Consider the following 21,469-nt stretch of genomic DNA (forward strand, 5'->3'; position numbering starts at 1 on the left):
TTCTCACCCTGGGGGTCTGGCAATGGGAGGAGGAATTCCTAGAAAATCATACTTTGAAGGCTAGTGGGATTTGATTGCAGGACTTTGACAGGACTGGGGGAAACAGAGACTGCACTTTCGGAGGGCACACACAAAGTAGTGTGCGCATCGGGACCCAGGGGAAGGAGCAGTGACCCCAGAGGAGACTGAACCAGACCTACCTGCTAGTGATGGAGGGTCTCCTGAGGAGGCGGGGGCTGGCTGTGTCTTACCGTGAGGACAAGGACACTGGCAGCAGAAGTTCTGGGAAGTACTCCTTGGCTTGAGCCCTCCCAGAGTCTGCCATTAGCCCCACCAAAGAGCTCAGATAGGCTCCAGTGTTGGGTCGCCTCAGGCCAAACAACCAACAGAGAGGGAACCCAGCCCCACCCATCAGCAGGCAAGTGGATTAAAGTTTTACTGAGCTCTGCCCACCAGAGCAACAGTCAGCTCACCCACCACCAGTCCCTCCCATCAGGAAACTTGCACAAGCCTCTTAGATAGCCTCATCCACCAGAGGGCAGACAGCAGAAGCAAGAAGAGCTACAATCCTGCAGCCTGTGGAACAAAAACCACATTCACAGAAAGATAGACAAGATGAAAAGGCAGAGGGTTATGTACCAGATGAAGGAACAAGATAAAACACCAGAAAAACAACTAAATGAAGTGGAGGTAGGCAACCTTCCAGAAAAAGAATTCAGAATAATGATAGTGAAGATGATCCAGCACCTCGGAAAAAGAATGGAGGCAAAGATCGAGAAGATGCAAGAAATGATTAACAAAGACCTAGAAGAATTAAAGAACAAACAAACAGAGATGAACAATACAATAACTGAAATGAAAAATACACTAGAAGGCATCCATAGCAGAATGACTGAGGCAGAAGAATGGATAAGTGACCTGGAAGACAGAATGGTGGAATTCACTGCTGTGGAACAGACTAAAGAAAAAAGAATGAAAAGAAATGAAGACAGCCTAAGAGACCTCTGGGACAACATTAAACACAACAACATTCGCATTATAGGGGTCCCAGAAGGAGAAGAGAGAGAGAAAGGACCCAAGAAAATATTTGAAGAGGTTATAGTCGAAAACTTCCCTAACATGGGAAAGGAAATAGCCACCCAAGTCCAGGAAGCGCAGAGAGTCCCATACAGGATAAACCCAAGGAGAAACACGCCGAGACACATAGTAATCAAATTGGCAAAAATTAAAGACAAAGAAATAATTGAAAGCAGCAAGGGAAAACGACAAATAACATACAAGGGAACTCCCATAAGGTTAACAGCTGATTTCTCAGCAGAAACTCTACAAGCCAGAAGCGAGTGGCATGACATACTTAAAGTGATGAAAGGGAAGAACCTACAACCAAGATTACTCTACCTGGCAAGGATCTCATTCAGATTTGATGGAGAAATCAAAAGCTTTACAGACAAGCAAAAGCTAAGAATGAAAAGCTTTACAGACAAGCGAAAGCTAAGAGAATTCAGCACCACCAAACCAGCTCTACAACAAATGCTAAATGAACTTCTCTAAGTGGGAAACACAAGAGAAGAAAAAGGCCTATAAAAACAAACCCAAAACAATTATGAAAATCCTAAAGATGCCACCAGAAAACTACTAGAGTGGGGGTGCGGGTGGGGACTGCCTGCCCCCCCCCAAAAAAAAACTACTAGAGCTAATCAATGAATTTGGTAAAGTTGAAGGATACAAAATTAATGCACAGAAATCTCTTGCATTCCTATACACTAATGATGAAAAATCTCAAAGAGAAATTAAGGAAACACTCCCATTTATCACTGCAACAGAAAGAATAAAATACCTAGGAATTAACCTACCTAGGGAGACAAAAGACCTGTATGCAGAAAACTATAAGACACTGATGAAAAAAATTAAAGATGATACCAACAGATGGAGAGATATACCATGTTCTTGGATTGGAAGAATCAATATTGTGAAAATGACTATACTACCCAAAGCAATCTACAGATTCAATGCAAACCCTATCAAATTACCAATGGCATTTTTCACAGAACTAGAACAAAAAATTTCACAATTTGTATAGAAACACAAAAGACCCCAAATAGCCAAAGCAATCTTGAGAAAGAAAAACAGAGCTGGAGGAATCAGGCTCCCGGACTTCAGACTATACTACAAACTACAGTAATCAAGACAATATGGTACTGGCACAAAAACAGAAATATAGATCAATGGAACAGGATAGAAAGCCCAGAGATAAACCCACGCACCTATGGTCAACTAATCTATGACAAAGGAGGCAAGGGTACACAATGGTGAAAAGACAGTCTCTTCAATAAGTGGTGCTGGGAAACCTGTACAGCTACATGTAAAAGAATGAAATTAGAACACTCCCTAACACCATACACAAAAGTAAACTCAAAATGGATTTGAGACCTAAATGTAACACCGGAAACTATAAAACTCTTAGAGGAAAACATAGGAAAAACACTCTTTGACATAAATCACAGCAAGGTCTTTTTTGATCCACCTCCTAGAGTAATGGAAATAAAAACAAAAATAAACAAATGGGACCTAATGAAACTTCAAAGCTTTTGCACAGCAAAGGAAACCATAAACAAGACGAAAAGACAACCCTCAGAATGGGAGAAAATATTTGCAAACGAATCAACGGACAAAGGATTAATCTCCAAAATATATAAACAGCTCATGCAGCTCAATATTAAAAAAACAAACAACCCAATCCAAAAATGGGCAGAAGACCTAAATAGACATTTCTCCAAAGAAGACATACAGATGGCCAAGAAGCACATGAAAAGCTGCTCAACATCACTAATTATTAGGGAAATGCAAATCAAAACTACAATGAAGTATCACCTCACACCAGTTAGAATGGGCATCATCAGAAAATCTACAAACAACAAATCCTGGAGAGGGTGAGGAGGAAAGGGAACCCTCCTGCACTGTTGGTGGGAATGTAAATTGATACAGCTACTATGGAGAACAGTATGGAGGTTCCTTAAAAAACTAAAAATGGAATTACCATATGACCCAGCAATCCCACTACCGGGCATATACCCAGAGAAAACCGTAATTCGAAAAGACACATGCACCCCAGTGTTCATTGCAGCACTATTTACAATAGCCAGGTCATGGAAGCAACCTAAATGCCCATCGACAGACGAATGGATAAAGAAGATGTGGTACATATATACAATGGAATATCACTCAGCCATAAAAAGGAACGAAATTGGGTCATTTGTAGAGACGTGGATGAATCTAGAGACTGTCATACAGAGTGAAGTAAGTCAGAAAGAGAAAAACAAATATCGCATATTAACGCATGTATGTGGAACCTAGAAAAATGGTACAGATGAACCGGTTTGCAGGGCAGAAGTTGAGACACAGATGTAGAGTACAAACGTATGGACACCAAGCAGGGAAAGCAGTGGCAGGTGGGGGTGGTGGTATGATGAATTGGGAGATTGGGATTGACATGTATACACTGATGTGCAGAAAATGGATGACTATAATAACCTGCTCCATAAAAAAATAAAGAAAATAAAGTTCAAAAAAAAAAAAAATGTAGGGACCGAACAGAATTCCTTTTTGGTAATGGGGTGGCCATAAGTCTGGTTCTCAACCCCCCAAAGAGTCCATGAGCTACCCCAAATCCTTTCCATAAGCTCCTTTTCTGCTTTGATCAACTAAAGTCAGTTTCTGTTGCATATAATTAAACCCTGACTGATGCAGAGGTGTATACAGGGAGTGGGTGTGAACAACAGACCCTCAGGAAAAGAAGAAGAATCTGAAGATCGGTTATTAGGCCTGTTGGGATCAAGGGCAGTGAAAATCCAGCTTTAAACAATGGGGCTCTGACAGATCAGACATACAATGGTGAAAGAGTCAGTTAAATGAAAACTTCCAGTCACATAAAATGAAGTGCCCATTGAAAGCAAGGCTCTAAGAGGCTGAGTGGCTATTCTATAGAACAATGTGAGGGGCACATAGACTTCAAGCTCATATACTAATTACCCAGCTCAAGTGTCCACCTAAAAACTAAGGACTTTTTATGACTGTGATGGAAGAATCTCACATTTCATGCAGAGGCAGGAACAGGGGGAACGGGTGTATTACTGGGGCCAACCAGGTCGATCAGTGGGAAGCCAGAACTATAGCAGGTCTGCTCTACTGGGGTTGGAATCATGGAAGTGTTGTAGCTGGTGGTGGTGGTTCTACCAAAGCAGAAAAGGAGGGGGAAAAATATCCCAGCTTCTCCCTTTCTCCTGCCCTCCAAACTCTTACTCACACAGAAGTCAGAAAACATAACTTACTTATATCAGTTTACCTGTGATATGGAACAGAGGAGGGGAAGGAGAGGAGTGGACCTGAGAAACAGATTCAGATATGATACAAATGGAAGGTCATCTTTTCCACAGTCTAGAGATATATAACTACTGTCAGATTCCAGTGTACCTAGAAGGCAATTACAAAGTCAAACCCAATAGGAGAGCCAAATAAGGGTAAAAATTTGTTGATTTGTATTGGCAAAATCTAAAGCATACACGTGGAAATAGACCCTGAGAGTGCTTGCTAGACCAAGGAGGGAGCAAAATAATTTTAGATTATACTGAATTTATTTGTATGGATCCTTTACCAGAGATCCTTATTTCAATAGGCTAGCTTGAGTAGCCAGAAGAGTTCCAATTATTTGTTTGTTTGGTTGGCTGAATCTTGGACTAAACAGTGGTCTACTAAACAAAGTTAAAGTGTCATAAATTCCCTGGTATAAAATAGAGTTTGGAGAAGGGATAGAGGGGGGGAGATTGGAATATTGAGGACATTTCCATGTTCAATGTTTTCTCCACCCACTAACTGAATTTCTAGAATGGTTCCAGAAGACAATCCTTTATTGAAAGTGTTGAGAAATACATTAGTGAGGGAAACACTGTCATCTTTGAACAATACTATCATGGCTATTCTCTGTTTAGGCCGAGGATTGTCATAGGACGCTGCAGTGGAAATGGGCTCCCTGATTTCAATAGGGCTACCAGGATCCTAGGGTGGCAGACTCCAAGCAGTAGCACTAAAGGCAAGGTGGACATGGTTACCACATAGGCACAAGAAAGAAATTCAGACGCTAGATGAATAATAAATGTCCACTACTATCTACCTCTTTGCCTGTCCATTGACATAACTCCTTTTCCTAATACTTACACTTCAAAATAAAGCTTCCACCAACTATAACACAACCAACCATTAAAAAACAAAACAAAACCCGGTAATGCATTCGAATTATCTTCAAAAGATTCAACCTAAATCTCACCAGTAACTGCATGTCTACAGTCTGTGGGTGATGGTCACCCCTCTGATAACCGCTATTTTGTCTAAAAATTCTATAATCTGAGCAATAAATTGTAAAATTAACCACCACCAACACACTATTAATAATGAAGGAGAGAAGAGAAAAGTTATTTTAAAATAGATAAATTGCTGCATTTTATTGAATCTAAGAATCAGTTGTAAAATAAACCCTTATTTTATGTACCATTAAGGAAAATGATCCATTAAATGATGACACAATACTTTCTCATCACTTATAATTTAGAGCTATTTTATAATTATTTAATGTAGATATAGATTTTTATCTTATATAACTTTATGCATACAAAAAATTAAAATATAAGAAGAATATATTGATTATGGTATTCCTCAGACTTTTTCATATTTATAGTTCTACCCTGAATTCCTCCCATATTATTTCTCCAACAAAGATTATTTGCCCTACTGCTTTCTTTCCATGCTTTTTTCTGAACATAGAATAACTTTTCATTTCAATGTGGAATTGTACTGTAATATTTTAGAAGGCATTTTAAAGGACAATTAAACTAAAATGAGTATTATCAACAATATCCATAACTCAAATGCAGTTATAATAATGTGAACTGCTATGACCAAGTAAGCGTATGTGCATATAATAACTATACCATGAATGTTGCCTGGTTGCCAGCAACAGTGAGGTAATCAATTTTAGGATGCAGCCTTATTTCAAAGGTGTTGAAAACGTGAAAAAAATGAGCATCTTAGAATTGATGAAATACAATAGTTAATGTAAAACACACATGACACTACAAGGAAGAAAATACAGATCTGTAGTTATAGTTCTTTCTTTTCTGGCGGTATATTTTACTTCTGTTCTCCATTAACCCTTTCATGTTCTATTTAGCTTAATCCAGCACCTCAACTGTTGTTTGTTTGTCTGCTTGTTTGTTTTGTCCAGTAGGGTAACCAAAAGCTTCATTCTTGAGGAATTTGAGTCATTGGTGGCTCTACCAACATAGGGTTACCGTAATGGCAATTCTTGTCTTTTTTCCTGCTTTTGTAATGGGTCACTTTATGTAATTTTCCTTTAGCCACCCATAAGATTTTCTCTTTATCAATTATTTTCAACATTTTGAGTACGACATTCTTATTGTGGTTTTCTTTGTGTTCATTATCTTTAGGTTTTCTTGAAATTCATGGCATAATAGATTTATAGTTTTCATTAAATTTGGAAAAATTTTGGTTATTTCTTTACGCTCCCCCTCCCCTTTTTCCCCTTGGGACTCCAATTACACATATGTTAGACTGTTTGATATTTTCCTACAGGTCATTGAGGTTGTGTTCCTTTTCTCCTGACTTTATCTTTCTGTATTTCACTTAGGATAATTTCTATTCCTAGGTCTTCAAGTTCACTGATTATTTTCTTCTTGGTGTGGAATATGCTATTAATCCTATCCCATGGACTTTTCATTACAGATTTTGAATTTTTCAGTTCCAGAACTTCCTTCCTTCCTGTGAGGTCCTCTCATGTTGATTTGTGACTCGACTGAATGTCATTGTTTCTCTCAAGGCAGCTGACCCTATAAGACTCTCTCTCCTTCCAGGTTCTGGTAACTTCTCCCAGTCCTTAATCCTTCAGTTCTAGCAGTGTTGATAGCTTCTATGATTGTTAGCCCTGGGTTCCTACACTACCCCTTGTAGTATTCCTAAGCACTGCTAACACCTTGTGATTAGCCTCTTTGCATACAAACCTCTTAGAAAAATCCTCATTTAAGGTGCTGTTTTCTGTTGAGACCCTGACTAATGCACTGGTGTGTTAGAAGGTTTTTAAAGTATCTGGTTTCCAGTATCTTTGCTAAACATACTTTAGTTTTAATAGTTTGTTTCTAGAAATTCTTGAATTTCCTATGTAGACAATCATAGCATCTTCTGAATGGTGACCCTTTTGTTTTTTTAAAATACTTATGATTTTATAATTTTATTTTCTGCTCTTTTTCTTTCTTATTTTCCTGGCTAAAACCTCCATTATCATGTTAAACAGAAGTAACTATAGTTGTCTCATTTCTGTAATGTGATGCAGGTGAGGGTTCACCATTAAAAATTATACTTAATATAGATCTGGAGTAGATACCCTTTTATAAGTCAAGGAATTTTTCTTCTCTTTGAATTTATTATTTAAAAAAGTCATGATCAGGTATTGAATTGTATTGAATGGTTTACAGCATTGTTTGAAATAATCGTAAAGCTCCTTTCTTTTTCTTGTCCTGCTCTCCCTTGGGGTCTTGCCTCCATTCTGGTAGTGGCACATCAAGGTCAAGGACTCAGAGACTGTTCTTCCTAGGCCCAGCCTGGAAGGGCAGGAATGGAGCCCTGTGTGTCCTCTTGGGTAAATTTTGGGCTTCTTGGAATCTTCCATGTGGAGCATTACAAGATGCCCATGAAGGCATCATTTTGATGTATTATTTTGCTTACAAAACAACTGCTTTAAAAAAAATCCTGATTTATTCAAGACCTCCTTTCTGTTGGAGTTAGGAGAGGAATTAGTAAAGAGAGTGTTGAGGAGAGAAACCCGTATGTATATTGCAGCAATCTTATGAAGTAGGTATCTGTATGCTTGGCTTACAGGTGAGGAAACTGAAGCCCAGAGAGGGGACATGCACTGCTCAGGACAATGGCAGAGTCAGATCCTGGACTTCTGATGCCATACCTTGTGCTCACAAACACTGCTTGCTTCCTCACAACAGGGAAGTGAGACGTAGGTCTCACCTCCCACGAGTGTACTTCTGTCTTTCCCTGACCCTTGGACCCTCAGCTCTAAGCATCTCTGAGTCTAGCCCCACCCTCCCAGCAGTTCTTCAGTTTGGAAGCATTGTGGCCCTCCGACCCTGCTTCCAGACCCTCCTGGGGGTCTGTGTATCCTGTCAGCCTTATGAGTATTGTGTATGTATGTGTGCAGGGGGAGGATAGGGTCTGGGTTCCTCTCTGGAAAAGGGATGGGAGCAGAGAGGGGGGTTCTGATTCTATTTTCTTTGTGGACCAGGCTTGGTGCTGAGATGGGAGGGGTACTTGCTGTTGCCTGGTCTGCTTCTGTCCCTTCTGTGACCGCAGGCTGGACAGCTTCCAACTGCCTGTTGACTGAAGGCTCCCGGTTGCCTCTGGTCTCCCTCTTCTTCCTGATCTGCCCTTTGGACTCCAGCCTGCCCCTCCTTGTGGCATGCTCCTCAGTGACCAACCTGACACAGACCCTGGAGGCTGTGCCCCAGAGTGAGGAGGGCCTCTGTCTCTCTGGTTCCACTTCCGTTCTGTGCCTGGACGCCTTCTCCCACTTCCCTGGGCTCAAGGTCCTGAGGCTGAGTCTGCATCTCACCCAGCTCCTGCCAGGAGCTCTTGGCAGCTTGGGACAGCTGCGGCAGCTCTTCTTCACAGGCCCCTACACAGTTTACCTCTTCCTACCCCTGATGGCAACCTAAGCTCCCTCCAGGCCTCGCTTTCTTGGGCCCCTGCCTGGATGGGAACACGGGTGTCCGGTTTTCTCCCAGCCTACGGCGGCTGAGTGTCAAGTATAGTTGCCTTCAGAATGTGGGGGAGCTGGCGGACATCTTCCCAGACCCGGTGCACGGCCCCTCCTTTGGCAATGCCTGGCTTCTGGAGATTTGGACCTGTCATTCAACAATCAGCTGAAGATGGCCAGTCCCAGGGCCCTCCAGGGGCTCAAGCTGGGGACTCTGTGTCTGGACCACACAGAGATGAAGGCAGCTGCAGTGGTGGGACTGGGGCTGCAGAGCCTGGACACCCTGTCTGTGATCAATGCTGACATGGCCAAGCTGCCTGCTGGGGCAGTTGCACACTTTGAGCTGCAGGAGCTGAATTTGGCATCCACTCCTGTAGGGCACATAGCTCTGGAGGCCCTGGCTTCCTGCCACAGCCTGAAGAGCTTGGGTCTTAAGAGCAGTGGCCGGATGACTAACCTGCCACCAGGTTTCCTGGCGGCCATGCCCAGCCTTCAGAAACTGAACTTGAGTAGGAACCAACGGCAAGTGCCGTGCTGGGCACGAACGAGACAGGGGCTGTGTCAAGACTGCGGGCCCTGGATCTGTCCAACAATGGGCTGCACATGCTGTCCCCAGTCACCTTCTCATGCTGCCCCAGCTGCGGGAACTGCTACTTCAGGGAAACCAGCTGATTTGTCTGCAGGGCCAGGCATTCCAGGGCTTAAGGAGGCTGGGGAAGTTGGACTTGGCCAAGAATCCATTGGTAGACCTGGGCAAGGGCTGGTTGGCTCCGCTGCCTGCAGTAACCGCCCTAAGCCTGCTGGATACCCGTATGGTGCTGAGCTCAGCCTTTGGCTTCCAGAGCGTCTGCATACCTTGAACCTGCAGCTCCCCTCTGGCCCTTCCGGGGTAGTGTTATCCCTGCCCATGAGCTTGACCAGCTTGGAGTTTCATGCGGTCTCAGGCAGGAAGCCTGGGATGCTGGCTTCTAATGTCTTTCCAGTCTTGCAGACCTTGACTCTAAAAGGCTGGGGATTGCAGCTGGGGACCTGGAATGTCACCAAGATCTTCCCTGCCCTTTGCCAACTTTCCCTGTTTGGTGATAGCTTGCAGGCCCTCTGCTCCCAGGACACCTCCAACCTTTTCCTCTGGCAGCTCTCCAGGCTCTTGTATCAGAGGGTAAGGGGGGACGGGCACAGCCCCAAGCCCTGCTGCATCACGGAGCTGCACAGCCTAAGGGAGTGGAAGCCGCAGGCACTTCAGTCCCACACCCGGCCCTGCTCAGTGCTGCTTGAGGAGCTGGTGGGTGAGCTGCCCAGGGGAGGTGCTGCATCTGGTCAAAATGGGGTTAGAGACACTGTCTGCTGCTGCTTTCCAGGGCTTGGGAAGTCTCCAGGTCTTAGTGCTAGACTGGGAGACAGGCCTCATGCTAGATGGCAGCCTCCAGGAGCAAAGTCCCCAGATGCCCCAATACAGTAAGTCCCCTACATACAAACAAGTTCTGTCCCGAGAGCATGTTTGTAAGTCCAATTTGTTTGTAAGTCCAACAAAGTTAGCCTAGATACCCAACTAACACAACTGGCTACATAGTACTGTACTGTAATAGGTTTCTAATGCTTTTCACACAAGTAATACATAAAAAACAAACAAACAAAAAATAAAGAAAACATTTTTAATCTTACAGCACAGTACCTTGAAAAGTACAGTAGTACAGTACAACAGCTGGCATACAGGGGCATTGGGTGAACAGGCAAGAAGAGTTACTGACGGGAGGAGGGAGAGGAGGAGGGGGAGATGGTAGAGCTGAAGGATCGTCAGCAATAGGAGACGGAGGGCAAGCTGCAATTTCACTCATGCCTGACGTTGATGGCACAGGTTCTGGTTCCCTGCTAGATTCAATTCTATCTACTCTCTTGAAAAAATGATCCAGTGATGTCTGGGTAGTAGCTTTTTTTTCTCATCATAGATGACACGGTAGCACTGGATTGCATTCTGAATGGCTACTGCAACCTTCGTGTACCGTCCTACGTTCAGGTGCTGTGCCTCAAAAGCTAACAGTGCCTCCTCAAATAAAGAAAATCCCCTTGCCATTTCCCGCGTCGTGAATCTCTTCGGTTCTTCAGTTACTTCTTCTTCCTCTTGTGTCTCTTCGTCCTTTCTCTGGGCCTCCAATTCCATCACGTCTGCATGAGTAAGCTCCCCGTGTTGCACAGCTGCTTCTGCTGATCTCCTTGCCTTTCCTATAGGAAGCCAGGAACTCCTGGATCCTCCGTCTCCAGGCCTTGTTCAGGGCTTGGCTTCAGGGTCTGAGGAGTCAGAGGGGTGAGGGCAGGAGGTTCCTTTATGATGTGTTTGTGTCCCACTGAAGGCAAGACCAGAGCTGGGTGACTGGGGAGCTGCTGCCTACTCTGGAGGGCCGCCCTCTGATGGGCCGGGGTCTGCGCTTCTGTCATCCTTGAGCCGGGCAAGGATGTGGATGACAAGGTGGCAGATGGCATGGCAGGGAGCTGGGTCACGCTCTGTGTACTGAGTCACCAGGCCCTGCACACCCCACGCTGCTGCCTGGACCTCTGCCTGGCTGCCTTCCTCCTGCTGGCTGCCCCCCACCCCCCAGGGCTGCTGCTGGTCTTCCTGGAGCTGGTCTCCCACCACCAGCTCCCTTGTTGCTCTAGGCTGTCCTGGCTGCTCTGCAGAGGAGACTACTGCATGTGGCCCAAGGAAGCTGAAAGAAAGGACGAGTTCTGGGCTTGGCTGGGGAGCAGGTTGGGGCAGCCTGGGTTGGGCTAGAGTGGGTGCATGTGTGTTGGAGGCCGGGGGAGAGGAAAAGCAAGCGAGCCTAGCAGGGAGAGAGTGGGTACGTGTGGGTGAGTGAGCCTGCCTCGGCTTCTGGCAGGAAGTCAGGGTGCTGCGTGTGTAGGGAGGATCATCTGGTGGCTTTGGGGACACAGGCTTTGGAAAGGCTCTGGAGGCTTTCCAAATGAATGAGAAAATTTGGGAGATGGCAAGTGGCAGTGCAGTATGTGATGTGATCTCAAAATCTCCAAATCCTCAGTAAACCTACTAAATCCATGAAGTTCTTGGCTTAATTGGACTTTTTGTTTTTGATGGAAACCCACATGAGGCAGAGGGCAAAGGGACTGGGGTCATGGAAACTGTAGCCCAGAGGAAATAAAGTTGGGAATTGATGGAGAGTATAGGGAAGGAAGGAGGGCTCTGAGCACTCTTAAGCTGTGGAATGGGGTCCAGGCCAAGTTCAACTAGATCTTCAAGGGGCAAAGGGGCCCCTTGGCTTATAGAGGAATTGGCAGCTGAGGACCAAAAAGCTGGGATACTGCCCAGTAGGCAGCAGATTGACTGCCTGTTCCCTCAATAAGAACACAAAGGCCCAGTCATTTCTATCATCTTGTTTGAGCCTCATAGCAGCACTGGGAGGGGAACCTGCCCCCTTGACACTCTGTGCTCTAGCGGAGCTAAACTACTTGTACTCCCAGAACACCATGCGCTATTGCCTCTGGGCCTTTGCACGTGCTGCTCCTTGACCCAAGAACACCCTTTCCCCCTATTTCTTTCCTCTGGGGAGAAAAGTATCCTTTAAGTATCCTTTAAGATTCAGCTCAGCCATGACCGGAAGCCATCCTGATCGCCCAACCTGGGTAAGCTGCTGCCTCTGGGTTCCCACAATTTCCTGCACTTCCCTTTCTCAAAGTACTGATCACGCTGTACTGGGCTTCACAGGTCTGGGAGACTCTTTTTTTTTTTTTTTTTTAAATAAATTTATTTATTTATTTGCTTTTATTTTTGGCTGTGTTGGGTCTTCGTTGCTGTGCGCGGGCTTTGTCTAGTTGCGGCGAGCAGGGGCTACTCTTCGCTGTGGTGTGCAGGCTTCTCATTGTGGTGGCTTCTCTTGTTGTGGAGCACGGGCTCTAGGCACATGGGCTTCGGTAGTTGTGACACGTGGGCTCAGTAGTTGTAGCTCGCGGGCTCTAGAGCGCAGGCTCAGTAGTTGTGGTGCATGGGCTTAGTTGCTCCACAGCATGTGGGATCTTCCCAGACCAGGGCATGAACCTGTGTCCCCTGCACTGGCAGGCGGATTTTAAACCACTGTGCTACCAGGAAAGCCCCTGGGAGACTCCTGAGCAGTGGTTTTCAAAGGGGGGGGATGCACAAGATGAGCCACTGGAGTTTAGGAAGAAAGTGTTAAAACTTCTATTTCTATTTTGTTTCTAATCTCATTTTATTCTGAAGCTAGACTGCCTGCTTTTTAGCCATATGGCTTTAGTAATATGGAATAGTATTAGACCCTCTCTCAAAGGACTTAGAGAGGCTAAATGACTTAATACGTATAAAGTACTGAGAGCAGGACCTAATAATGCATTGTAAATGTTCAATAAAAGTTAGCTTTTCATGTAATTATATACGTACATGTATATCATTTATAAGTAGATAAATACACATATATTGGGCGTGTGTGCTCAAAAATGTTTTTGCTAATAGGGAACATTGCTAATTTACTAACAGGAAACTCGACTGGAAAAGTTTAGAGATCAGGCTCTGAGGATAGGGACCAGGTTTGATTCACCTCTGCATCCTTAGAGCCTAATGCTAGCCCAGGGCAAAGGGGGTCTTGATAGATAACTGTGGACAGAAAAAATTGTTGGTGGATGCTGGAGCAGAGAACTGGGATCTAGTTCAGGCTCTGTTGTTTATTTCTATATGACACTGGGCAGGGCGCTTGGCCTCTTGGGGCCTTAGTTTTCCTCTCCTGTAAAATGCCAGGCATTAATTAGACAGAGGCTAAGGGAAAGCGTGGGAAAATTCCAGGCTGGATTTAGGGTGAGGGGCGCCCTCTTGTGTCCTAATGGTGTCCTCTCCCTGTGCATCCTCACCTCCATTCCTCCTCTTCAGGGCAGGTGAACCTGAAGAGGACGTTCTTACCTGACCCTGCAAAGCTGCCTTTCCAGCTTCAGAGCCTGACGCTCTGAGTCTTAAATGTCTTCAGTTCTCCTAGCACCTCACACCGCTGCACCATCTCTTTCCCCACTCAGCACCCTGCTCCAGCCGTGATCTTTTCCTTATGCAAGTATGGGGCCGAGAAGAAACCTTTGGAGTTATATGCCCCGAAGTTCAAATCCCAGCCCTGGCTCATATTAGCTATTTGATCTCAAGCAGGTCACTTCACCTGTCTAAGCCCTCATTTCCCCCTTTTAAATTGGGGATAATAATACTCACCTCATAGGGTTGTTGTGAGGTTTCAACAACAATGAGTGCTTGTAGGTTGCTGTTACATTCACTGAGTAAAATCACATGAGTTATTACTACCAATGAGTTGGAACATATTTCACAGAGGACAAGCGCTTTGAGTTGGGTCTTTAAAATTAAAATATAAAATTCCCTTAATTTTAACAATAGCTAACATGTGTTGAGCACTTGCCATATGCTAGGTACTGTCAATTTCCCCCGAATCTCATAACTATTAGTAAAAATAATAATAGCTAATGATTATTAAACTCCTTCTGCCAGACACATACCAAGCTCTTTACCTATTTTTCCCCATTTATTCCTCTCACAAACCCTAGCAGGTAGATGCCATTATTATAATTCCCATTTTATAGATAAGAAAACTGAGGCATAAAGAGGTTAAGTAATTTGCCCAAGGTTTCACAACTGGTGAGTGGAAAGGCCTACATCCTGCATTTGAAAGTAAGACGTTTCAAACACAGCACCTTGACTTCAGAGACCATGCTTTACCTGCATTATCTCATCTAATCTTCACAATACCCTGCAATGTAAGTTCTGTTATATCACCTGCATTTTACCAACGAAAAAACTGAAGACAAAAGAGATGCAATAATTCGTTCAAGAACACACAGCTATTAAGTCGTTGGGCTGGGATTTGAATCCATTTCTGACTACAAAACCCACATTCTCAAACCCATTATTAAATTGCTCATACTCCAAAGTATTCACAACGGAACAAAGCAACTGCATTTATATTAAAGTTGTTGTGATTATTATTATTCTAATAACGATTAACATTCCTCCAACACCCAGGAAGTGCCAAGTTCCATACTAACTGATTTACATAATAATAGCTAATATTCGCTATTAGGACCCAAGTTCTGAGCTAATGTTTTAGGTGTATTATCCCAGTAAGCCTCACAAAAACCCAGCGACATGGATGCTATTATTATCCTCACTTCACAGGTGAAGAAAGCGAGGTTCTCAATTGATCCAAAGTTACGCAGCTTACCTGTGAGCTGGAAACTGAACCTACAATTGTTCAACTCTCTCCCGCCCACCAGTCTGGTCACCTCTAGTCACCCTCTCTCCCTTATTTCTTACTGTTTCTTCTTTGATCTCTCCAGGGCCTCGGGTTCTCGCTTCGCCCCTTCAATACACTCCGCCCCTTCTCCTTGAATGCCCGCCCACTGGGCGGTGACGTTACCCCGGAGCTTGTGGAAAGGACCGGGATCACAACAGACCCCGCCCTCACGCTTAGACTCTGTTCCGATTTGTTCCGGTGCCGGCGACCCGGAGGAGATGACGCATCTATTGGCTGAAGGCATCGGAAAACCGGCAAGCGGTGGGTGCCGCCCACCGGCGCTCCCGCGGTTCCTTCTGGGAGTTGTAGTCCCAGACGCTCCATTCCCGGGGTGGCGCCGTTCGGACTCCGCGTCCCAGCATTCCCTGCGCGAGCCCTGGAACACTTCCGCCCTGTTGTGAAGTGGGTGTCTCGGTGGGTGAGTCCGGGTGGCGGGGCGGGGGCAGCTGAGACTCAAGGCTCTAGGCTGGAGACTTAGCAGGTGGTGGTGTCACGGGGGGCCGGGGAAGGTGAGAGGGGAGAAAGCAGCTTTTATGTGGGGTGGGGGTGAGGGGCGGTCAGAGGATGAAGCGTCCGGAGATGGAAAGGGTCAAAGAGGGGTCGGGGATGAGGAGGGAGATAGAAGGCCCTGGGAGTGTTCTTAGAAAGGTGTGTAGGTGAGGGGACCGGGAGAGGTTCTGAAGGTGGAAGGGTCTGGAGACCTTATAGGGAAGGATAGAGGATTCTGGGGCCCTTCAAGAAGTGAAGGTGAGTGGGCCTGAGCATGAAGCCGGACCTTAAAAATAGTGTTCCAGCCTCTACCTGCTCATCTAAAACAAACATCTGAGTTGATACCCCCGTACACTTTCTCTAATGGTCTTGACCTCTGGAACCCAGTGGGTGGGACTGGCTGTTGTGTTCCCCCCCAAACCTGCACCTCTTTCCTTCTGCCTGATGGAAGTGAATGGTACCAACATCCACTTTACCAGGCGCCCTCTGATTCCTCTTGCATTCTTCCACATCCAGGAATATTCAGATCTTTCAATTTCCTTAATGTATCTTGAGACATTTCTGTTTCAGGGTTTTTGCTGAAGCCTACATCTTTTCACCTCCCCAGTTTGGACAAACACATTGTAGCTACCGTGATCTATTGAACCCAAATCAGATTTGGCCTTCTCCTTAAAAAGCTTCATTAACTCCCATCACCTATGGAATTAAGTCTGAACACCTTAGCCTGACATTCAGGACCCTTCATGAACTCCCTTTCCAGCCTAATCTTCGTGTTGTCAAGGTTATCCCCATATCTCGGAGAGGCTATTTGGTTTTCCACCATTATACATGCTGTTCTGTCTGCTGAGAATACACTCCCCCACCCCCCATTCTCTGCTAAGAGAACCATTCTTTGTTCTAGAACCAACTCAAAGGTTACTTTGTTCAAGTCACCCCCCACCCCAGCTCCCACAGACCTCTTTTATTGCATTTAACCACATTTGATCATAATTATCTGTGATTTTTTTTCCTTTTTTGTCTCTTCCACTACACTGTGTGCATCTCCAGGACAGGAACAGTTTCTGCATCACCTCCATTTCCCCACTGCCCAGCCCAAAGTAGTAAGTACTTGATGTAAATCAAGTAAGTCAGTAAATGCTTGATGAATATGTGAATAAAGACCATCCAGGGTGAGCTTTGCTATACCAGGCTTGAAAACTGCTTCATCCAGTGGATTTCCAGGGGTGTGAGCTTTAGTCTTCTCCTGCCTGTCAGGGCCGTCTTTGCTGGAAGCTGATTCAGTGCCTATGGGAGTTAAGCCAGGGGTGGCAAATACACAGAATGTGTGCTGCTACTCCCCATCCTGTGTCTGGAAGTCACAACTCATTGGTCACAACACATACTCACATGGGATTCAGAGTCCTTAGCACAGTTGACTGAAGTTGGTGCCTTAAATGAATCCTATTTGCTGTCCCTGGTTTAAGCCCTTAAGTGTAAGGTCAGGCTGCTTTAAGCAGTAGCCTGGACCATCAGCCAAGTGAGCTTGATAGCCTTTGGGAACTCCCAGTTTCTTTCTTTTTGGAGGTCACAAACTAGTCTTGACCTTTCCCATGGGACTGGGGCAGAGCTTCTCTTCCAGCCCACTGTTCGCTGGCACCCCACTAACCGTATCCACATCCACAGGAGCCAGGATACCCCTCAGCTTCCCTGGGTTTATGAAGGGATCCTGGCTTTGATGGCAGATCCCTCATTGCTGAGAGGAATCTGTACCGTTTCTAGGTCTTCCTGGCTATTGGAAGAGACCTTTGAGATCATTTAGCTGAAAGGTGGCAAAGTGACAGCCCATGCTGAATGAAGCCTACCATCATGCTCTATTTAATCCTTATGGTGTTTGAAACAATTTTGAGTTGGTTGCCAACATTTAGAATTGCAGAGTTCTAGCTTCCCTGGGAAAAGTTGGAAGGCCTGGGAACACTGGGCCAATGTGCGTCCTGGTGCTCTGTAGTTGGCCGCAGTCCCCACTCCACTCGTGTACTCATTTACATTGCCTGACCCATAGCCATTTAAATTTGTAACCATTGATTCTAGTCTCCCTGTTTCTTTGCTGTGCTCCCATCTTACTAATTGGGGAGCCTGGGGCAGCTGCTGAGTAGAGTCTGGCTGTAAGCTGCAGTATAGATAGGCAGCTGCCGAGGCTACGTGACCTGTACAAAGTCACACAGCTGGTAAAAGGCAGGAGTGGAACTGGAACCCTGATCTGCTCACTCCTGCCTTCATGTTCTTTGCACTCTCCATACCGTTTTCTCAGGGGTTTGGAATACTGGCCAACCTAGAGGAGGCTCTGTGTGATGGTTAAGAAAAATGACTGCAGAAAACTGGGCTTAGATCCCAACTCTACCACTTGCTGGTTGTGGAACCTCACATGAATCTTCTTCATAGAAGCTCAGTTCCCTATATGTGAATTGGGGACATAGTGAAGTCATACCTTACGGGCTAATCATATTCTGACGTCAGCACAGAAGGTGAAAATCACATTTAGCCAAAAATCACAGTCAGCTTGAAAATCCTTTGGCTAGGAGCCATTTAGAAACCAACATGCTGTCTTTTAATAAGCTAATAGCACAGCTGGGGTTTATTGGTTGAACGTTAGATGAAAGAGTTGGCTTGTGTTTAGTGACCACGGTGTATGAAAGGCACCCTGCTCACTCTCAGTGGAAAGAGGCTTGGGGGAGCTCAGTCAATCTGGGGACCAGCAGAGTCATGGGTATCATCACCACCTGCTCTGGAATAGACACATCGTGAATGGAACTGGCTGCACTATTTAAATTATGTCCTTTCCTTCTCTTTCTGGTGTTTGTATGTAATTTAGTGTGTGTAAGTTACAGATCAGTGTAAGTCAAGTCAACACTAATGACTCTTCAGCTGCTTGCCTGGAAGACTCGGTGAGATCATGAATGTAGAACACTTAGCACCAAGCCTGGCACCCCATGGGCACTCAGTCAATGGATACTCTTTGAGGTTGCTGATCCTTGTGAGCCCCCATATTTCTGGTAGTCTCAGGACTGAGGAATGCTGTTGTCCATTTTTCCTCTGTCAGCTCTGTGTGAAGTCTGCTTTGCTGACTGTGTTGACCTCCCTCTGTGGCTAGACTGCTATTCATATTTGTCTAGGAGCAGAAAAATCTTTCAGATTGTATTTGAAACTAACCTTTGCAACTTTCAAGTATTCCCAGAAGAAAATACCTATTATCTGAGACTCTTTGGGCCTGGTGGGGCTACTACTAATTGCCTGTTTTTGTTAGTGTTCACTCTGTGCAGGAGCATACACTTCTTTGCTTGCTTTATTGACTGTCTCTCTCATTAGACTGTAACTTTGATGAAGGTGGAGACTGTTTGTCTTACTCACTGTTGGTGCTTTAGCTCCCAGTACAGTGCAGGGTCCATAGTGGGACTCTGCAGATGACTGGCGAATTAGTCTTCATGTGAGACAGTGATGCAATTGTGTTTGGACTAGTGCATGATTAAGGTGTGGTTAAAAAAGAAATTTCATGAAAGGTTAATTCTTTAGCTCAATGTAAGTTATGGACCTTCCATAGCCCATTAGGCTTTTGATGTACCCGATTTACCATTTTAATAAAAGGCAAAATTTCCGATGGCCCTGCTATTTATCGGACACTGGTTTGGGTACTGTGGATACAGAAATGGGTAAGATATAGTAGTGGCTCTAGCAATACAATCTAATGGGACTGTCAGATGTAAGAATAGGTGACAAGGGACTTCCCTGGTGGCGCAGTGGTTAAGAATCCGCCTGCCAATGCAGGGTACACGGGTTCGAGCCCTGGTCCGGGAAGATCCCACACGCCATGGAGCAACTATGCCCGTGCGCCACAACTACTGATGCCCACGTGCCACAACTACTGAGCCCACGTGCCACAACTACTGAAGCCCGCGCACCTAGAGCCCATGCTCCACAACAAGAGAACCCACCGCAATGAGAAGCCCGCGCACCGCAATGAAGAGCAGCCCCCGGTTGCCGCAACTAGAGAAAGCCCGTGCGCAGCAACAAAGACCCAGTGCAGCCAAAAATAACTAACTAACTAACTAAATAAATTAAAAAAAAAAAAAAAAGAATAGGTGACAACAATAGGGTCAGGTAACATCTATGTTAGAGGTACGTGCCAAGTGCTTTGGGCACACAGGATGAGGGGAGGTGATTTTTGGAGAGTGGGGATGGGAGCTGGGCATGACAAGGGCATGTCAAGAAACTCTTAACAGGTGAGGTGACATTGAGCTGGTAGCTGAAGGACAAGCAGGAAGTTGCCAGGTGGTCATGAGTTGTGTTCCTAGCCTCTCCCTATGTGTGTGGAGGTCCTTAGGACAAGCCTTTATTTTTCATCACCCTTGCCTGTTTCCAGGCAGTCCAGTCAGATGGCCTAAAATCGAAATATCACCCTCCCTCCGTTCTCAATTCAGCTGTGTCATTCCCACTTGGAAGCAGCTAATAGCCTCCTGTGAGTGGGCGTTTTTAATGTTATCTATATCTGTTGGGAGTGATGCAGAGAGCTCATTTTTCCAGATAACCCAGCATGAGTGTCGTCAGAGTCGTCATTGTGTAAAAGAAGCAACCCCCAGGCGTTCACTCAACAAGCATTTACTGAGAGCCTCCTGTGTTTAGTGCACCTTGCTTATTGTGGGGTGGCGGAGGGGAGGGGTGTGAAAAAAAAGAGTGAGCTATATTCCTTGCCCTCAGTGAGGCTGTAATCTTTCTGGGGACACACATGTGTACACACAGCCCTGTAGTACAATGTCGAACATGGGAAGTGTCACAGAGATGGAAATAAAGAGGAGAAAAGAATTCCTTTTGACATCAGCAAGAAGGTCATTCTCTGTTTTTTAATCTAGAAAGTGATTAATTATAATCCTTGCTTCATGCCCCATCGCCGTTATCAGTTGACCATTATTTCACTGTTTATTGAGTGCTTCCTCTGTGTGCTGAGTGCTGTGCTAGGTCCCTTAGGAAGCGTATGATCTAGTGGGTAAGATAATTACAATAAAGTATGATGAGGATAATGGTAGAGAACACCTAAGGTGGCATGGGAGCGTGTGGCTGAGGATTGAATCTTGTTTCAGGGCACAGGGAGGGCTGCTTGGAAAAAGTGCAATTTCAGCTGACAGCTACGTGAAGAACGGGATGAGACTGTTCCCAAAGGAGACGGTGGCGTGTGGGAGGGTTCAGAGGGCAGCCTGATGCAGGAGCCACGAGCCGTGCCTGAAACACCCTGCTAAGGGGGAGCGTGGTCAAGAGATGAGGTGGAGACTTGGGCAAGGCTTGCCCTTTATCCTGAGGGCAATGGGAGGTCAGTGGAGGGTGTTTAGCAGGGAAGTGACGTGGTCAGATTTTGATCTCATCTGGTTGTGTGAAGAATGGACCAGGGGTTGGGGTGAGGGGAGTGAAGGCAGGGACATGAGTTAGGGGGCTGATCAAGTGAAAGCATGATGTTTTTTTGGACAAGGAGGTGACACAGGCTGGGGATGGAGATGCTGAGAAGGCCAAGAAGACCCAGCTTGGTGATGAATGGATGTGGGGAATCTTGGAAAAATATGATCACCACATTTCTGGCATGGGTACCTTGATGGAAGGTGGTGCCTTCACTGGATGGAGAGCTCCAGAAGAGGGAAAGGTTTTCAAGAGAAAATGATGAATTCAGTTTTTGACCCATTGAGTTGGAGGTGCCTAAGAAAGAGTCAAGTGGAAATGCCTTGTAGGTGGTTGGACTTTGGAGTCTGGAGACAGGTCTCGGCTGGAGTTTTGGGAGTCCTCAGTTTAGAGATGGTGAAAAATGGCAAATGGGTGGGATGACCGAGGGAGAGTG

General features: G+C 45.5%; 1 protein-coding gene and 1 pseudogene across 9 annotated transcripts in view; both read left to right on the forward strand.

Moving 5' to 3' along the window:
* The window catches only part of LOC137760546 (toll-like receptor 12), a 50,138-nt pseudogene extending 38,544 nt beyond the window's left edge, over nt 1-11,594 (forward strand).
* A 3,906-nt stretch (nt 11,595-15,500) lies between these two features.
* Nucleotides 15,501-21,469, forward strand: part of ZSCAN20 (zinc finger and SCAN domain containing 20) — a 28,491-nt gene continuing 22,522 nt past the window's right edge. For 3 of the 9 annotated variants that reach the window (XM_068539455.1, XM_068539457.1, XM_068539463.1), the window contains exons 1-3: nt 15,505-15,547; nt 16,666-16,718; nt 18,467-18,615. In XM_068539455.1, the coding sequence (XP_068395556.1) occupies nt 18,548-18,615 (68 nt within the window). In that variant the 5' untranslated portion in view covers nt 15,505-15,547; nt 16,666-16,718; nt 18,467-18,547. Of the gene's footprint in view, nt 15,548-15,811; nt 15,877-16,665; nt 16,719-18,466; nt 18,616-21,469 lie in introns of those variants that run through there. The other 6 variants (XM_068539458.1, XM_068539456.1, XM_068539459.1 and 3 more) reach the window with 6 other exon arrangements.

This window comes from Eschrichtius robustus, chromosome 3 (genome assembly GCF_028021215.1).
Source record: "Eschrichtius robustus isolate mEscRob2 chromosome 3, mEscRob2.pri, whole genome shotgun sequence".
NCBI classification, from domain to species: domain Eukaryota; kingdom Metazoa; phylum Chordata; class Mammalia; order Artiodactyla; family Eschrichtiidae; genus Eschrichtius; species Eschrichtius robustus.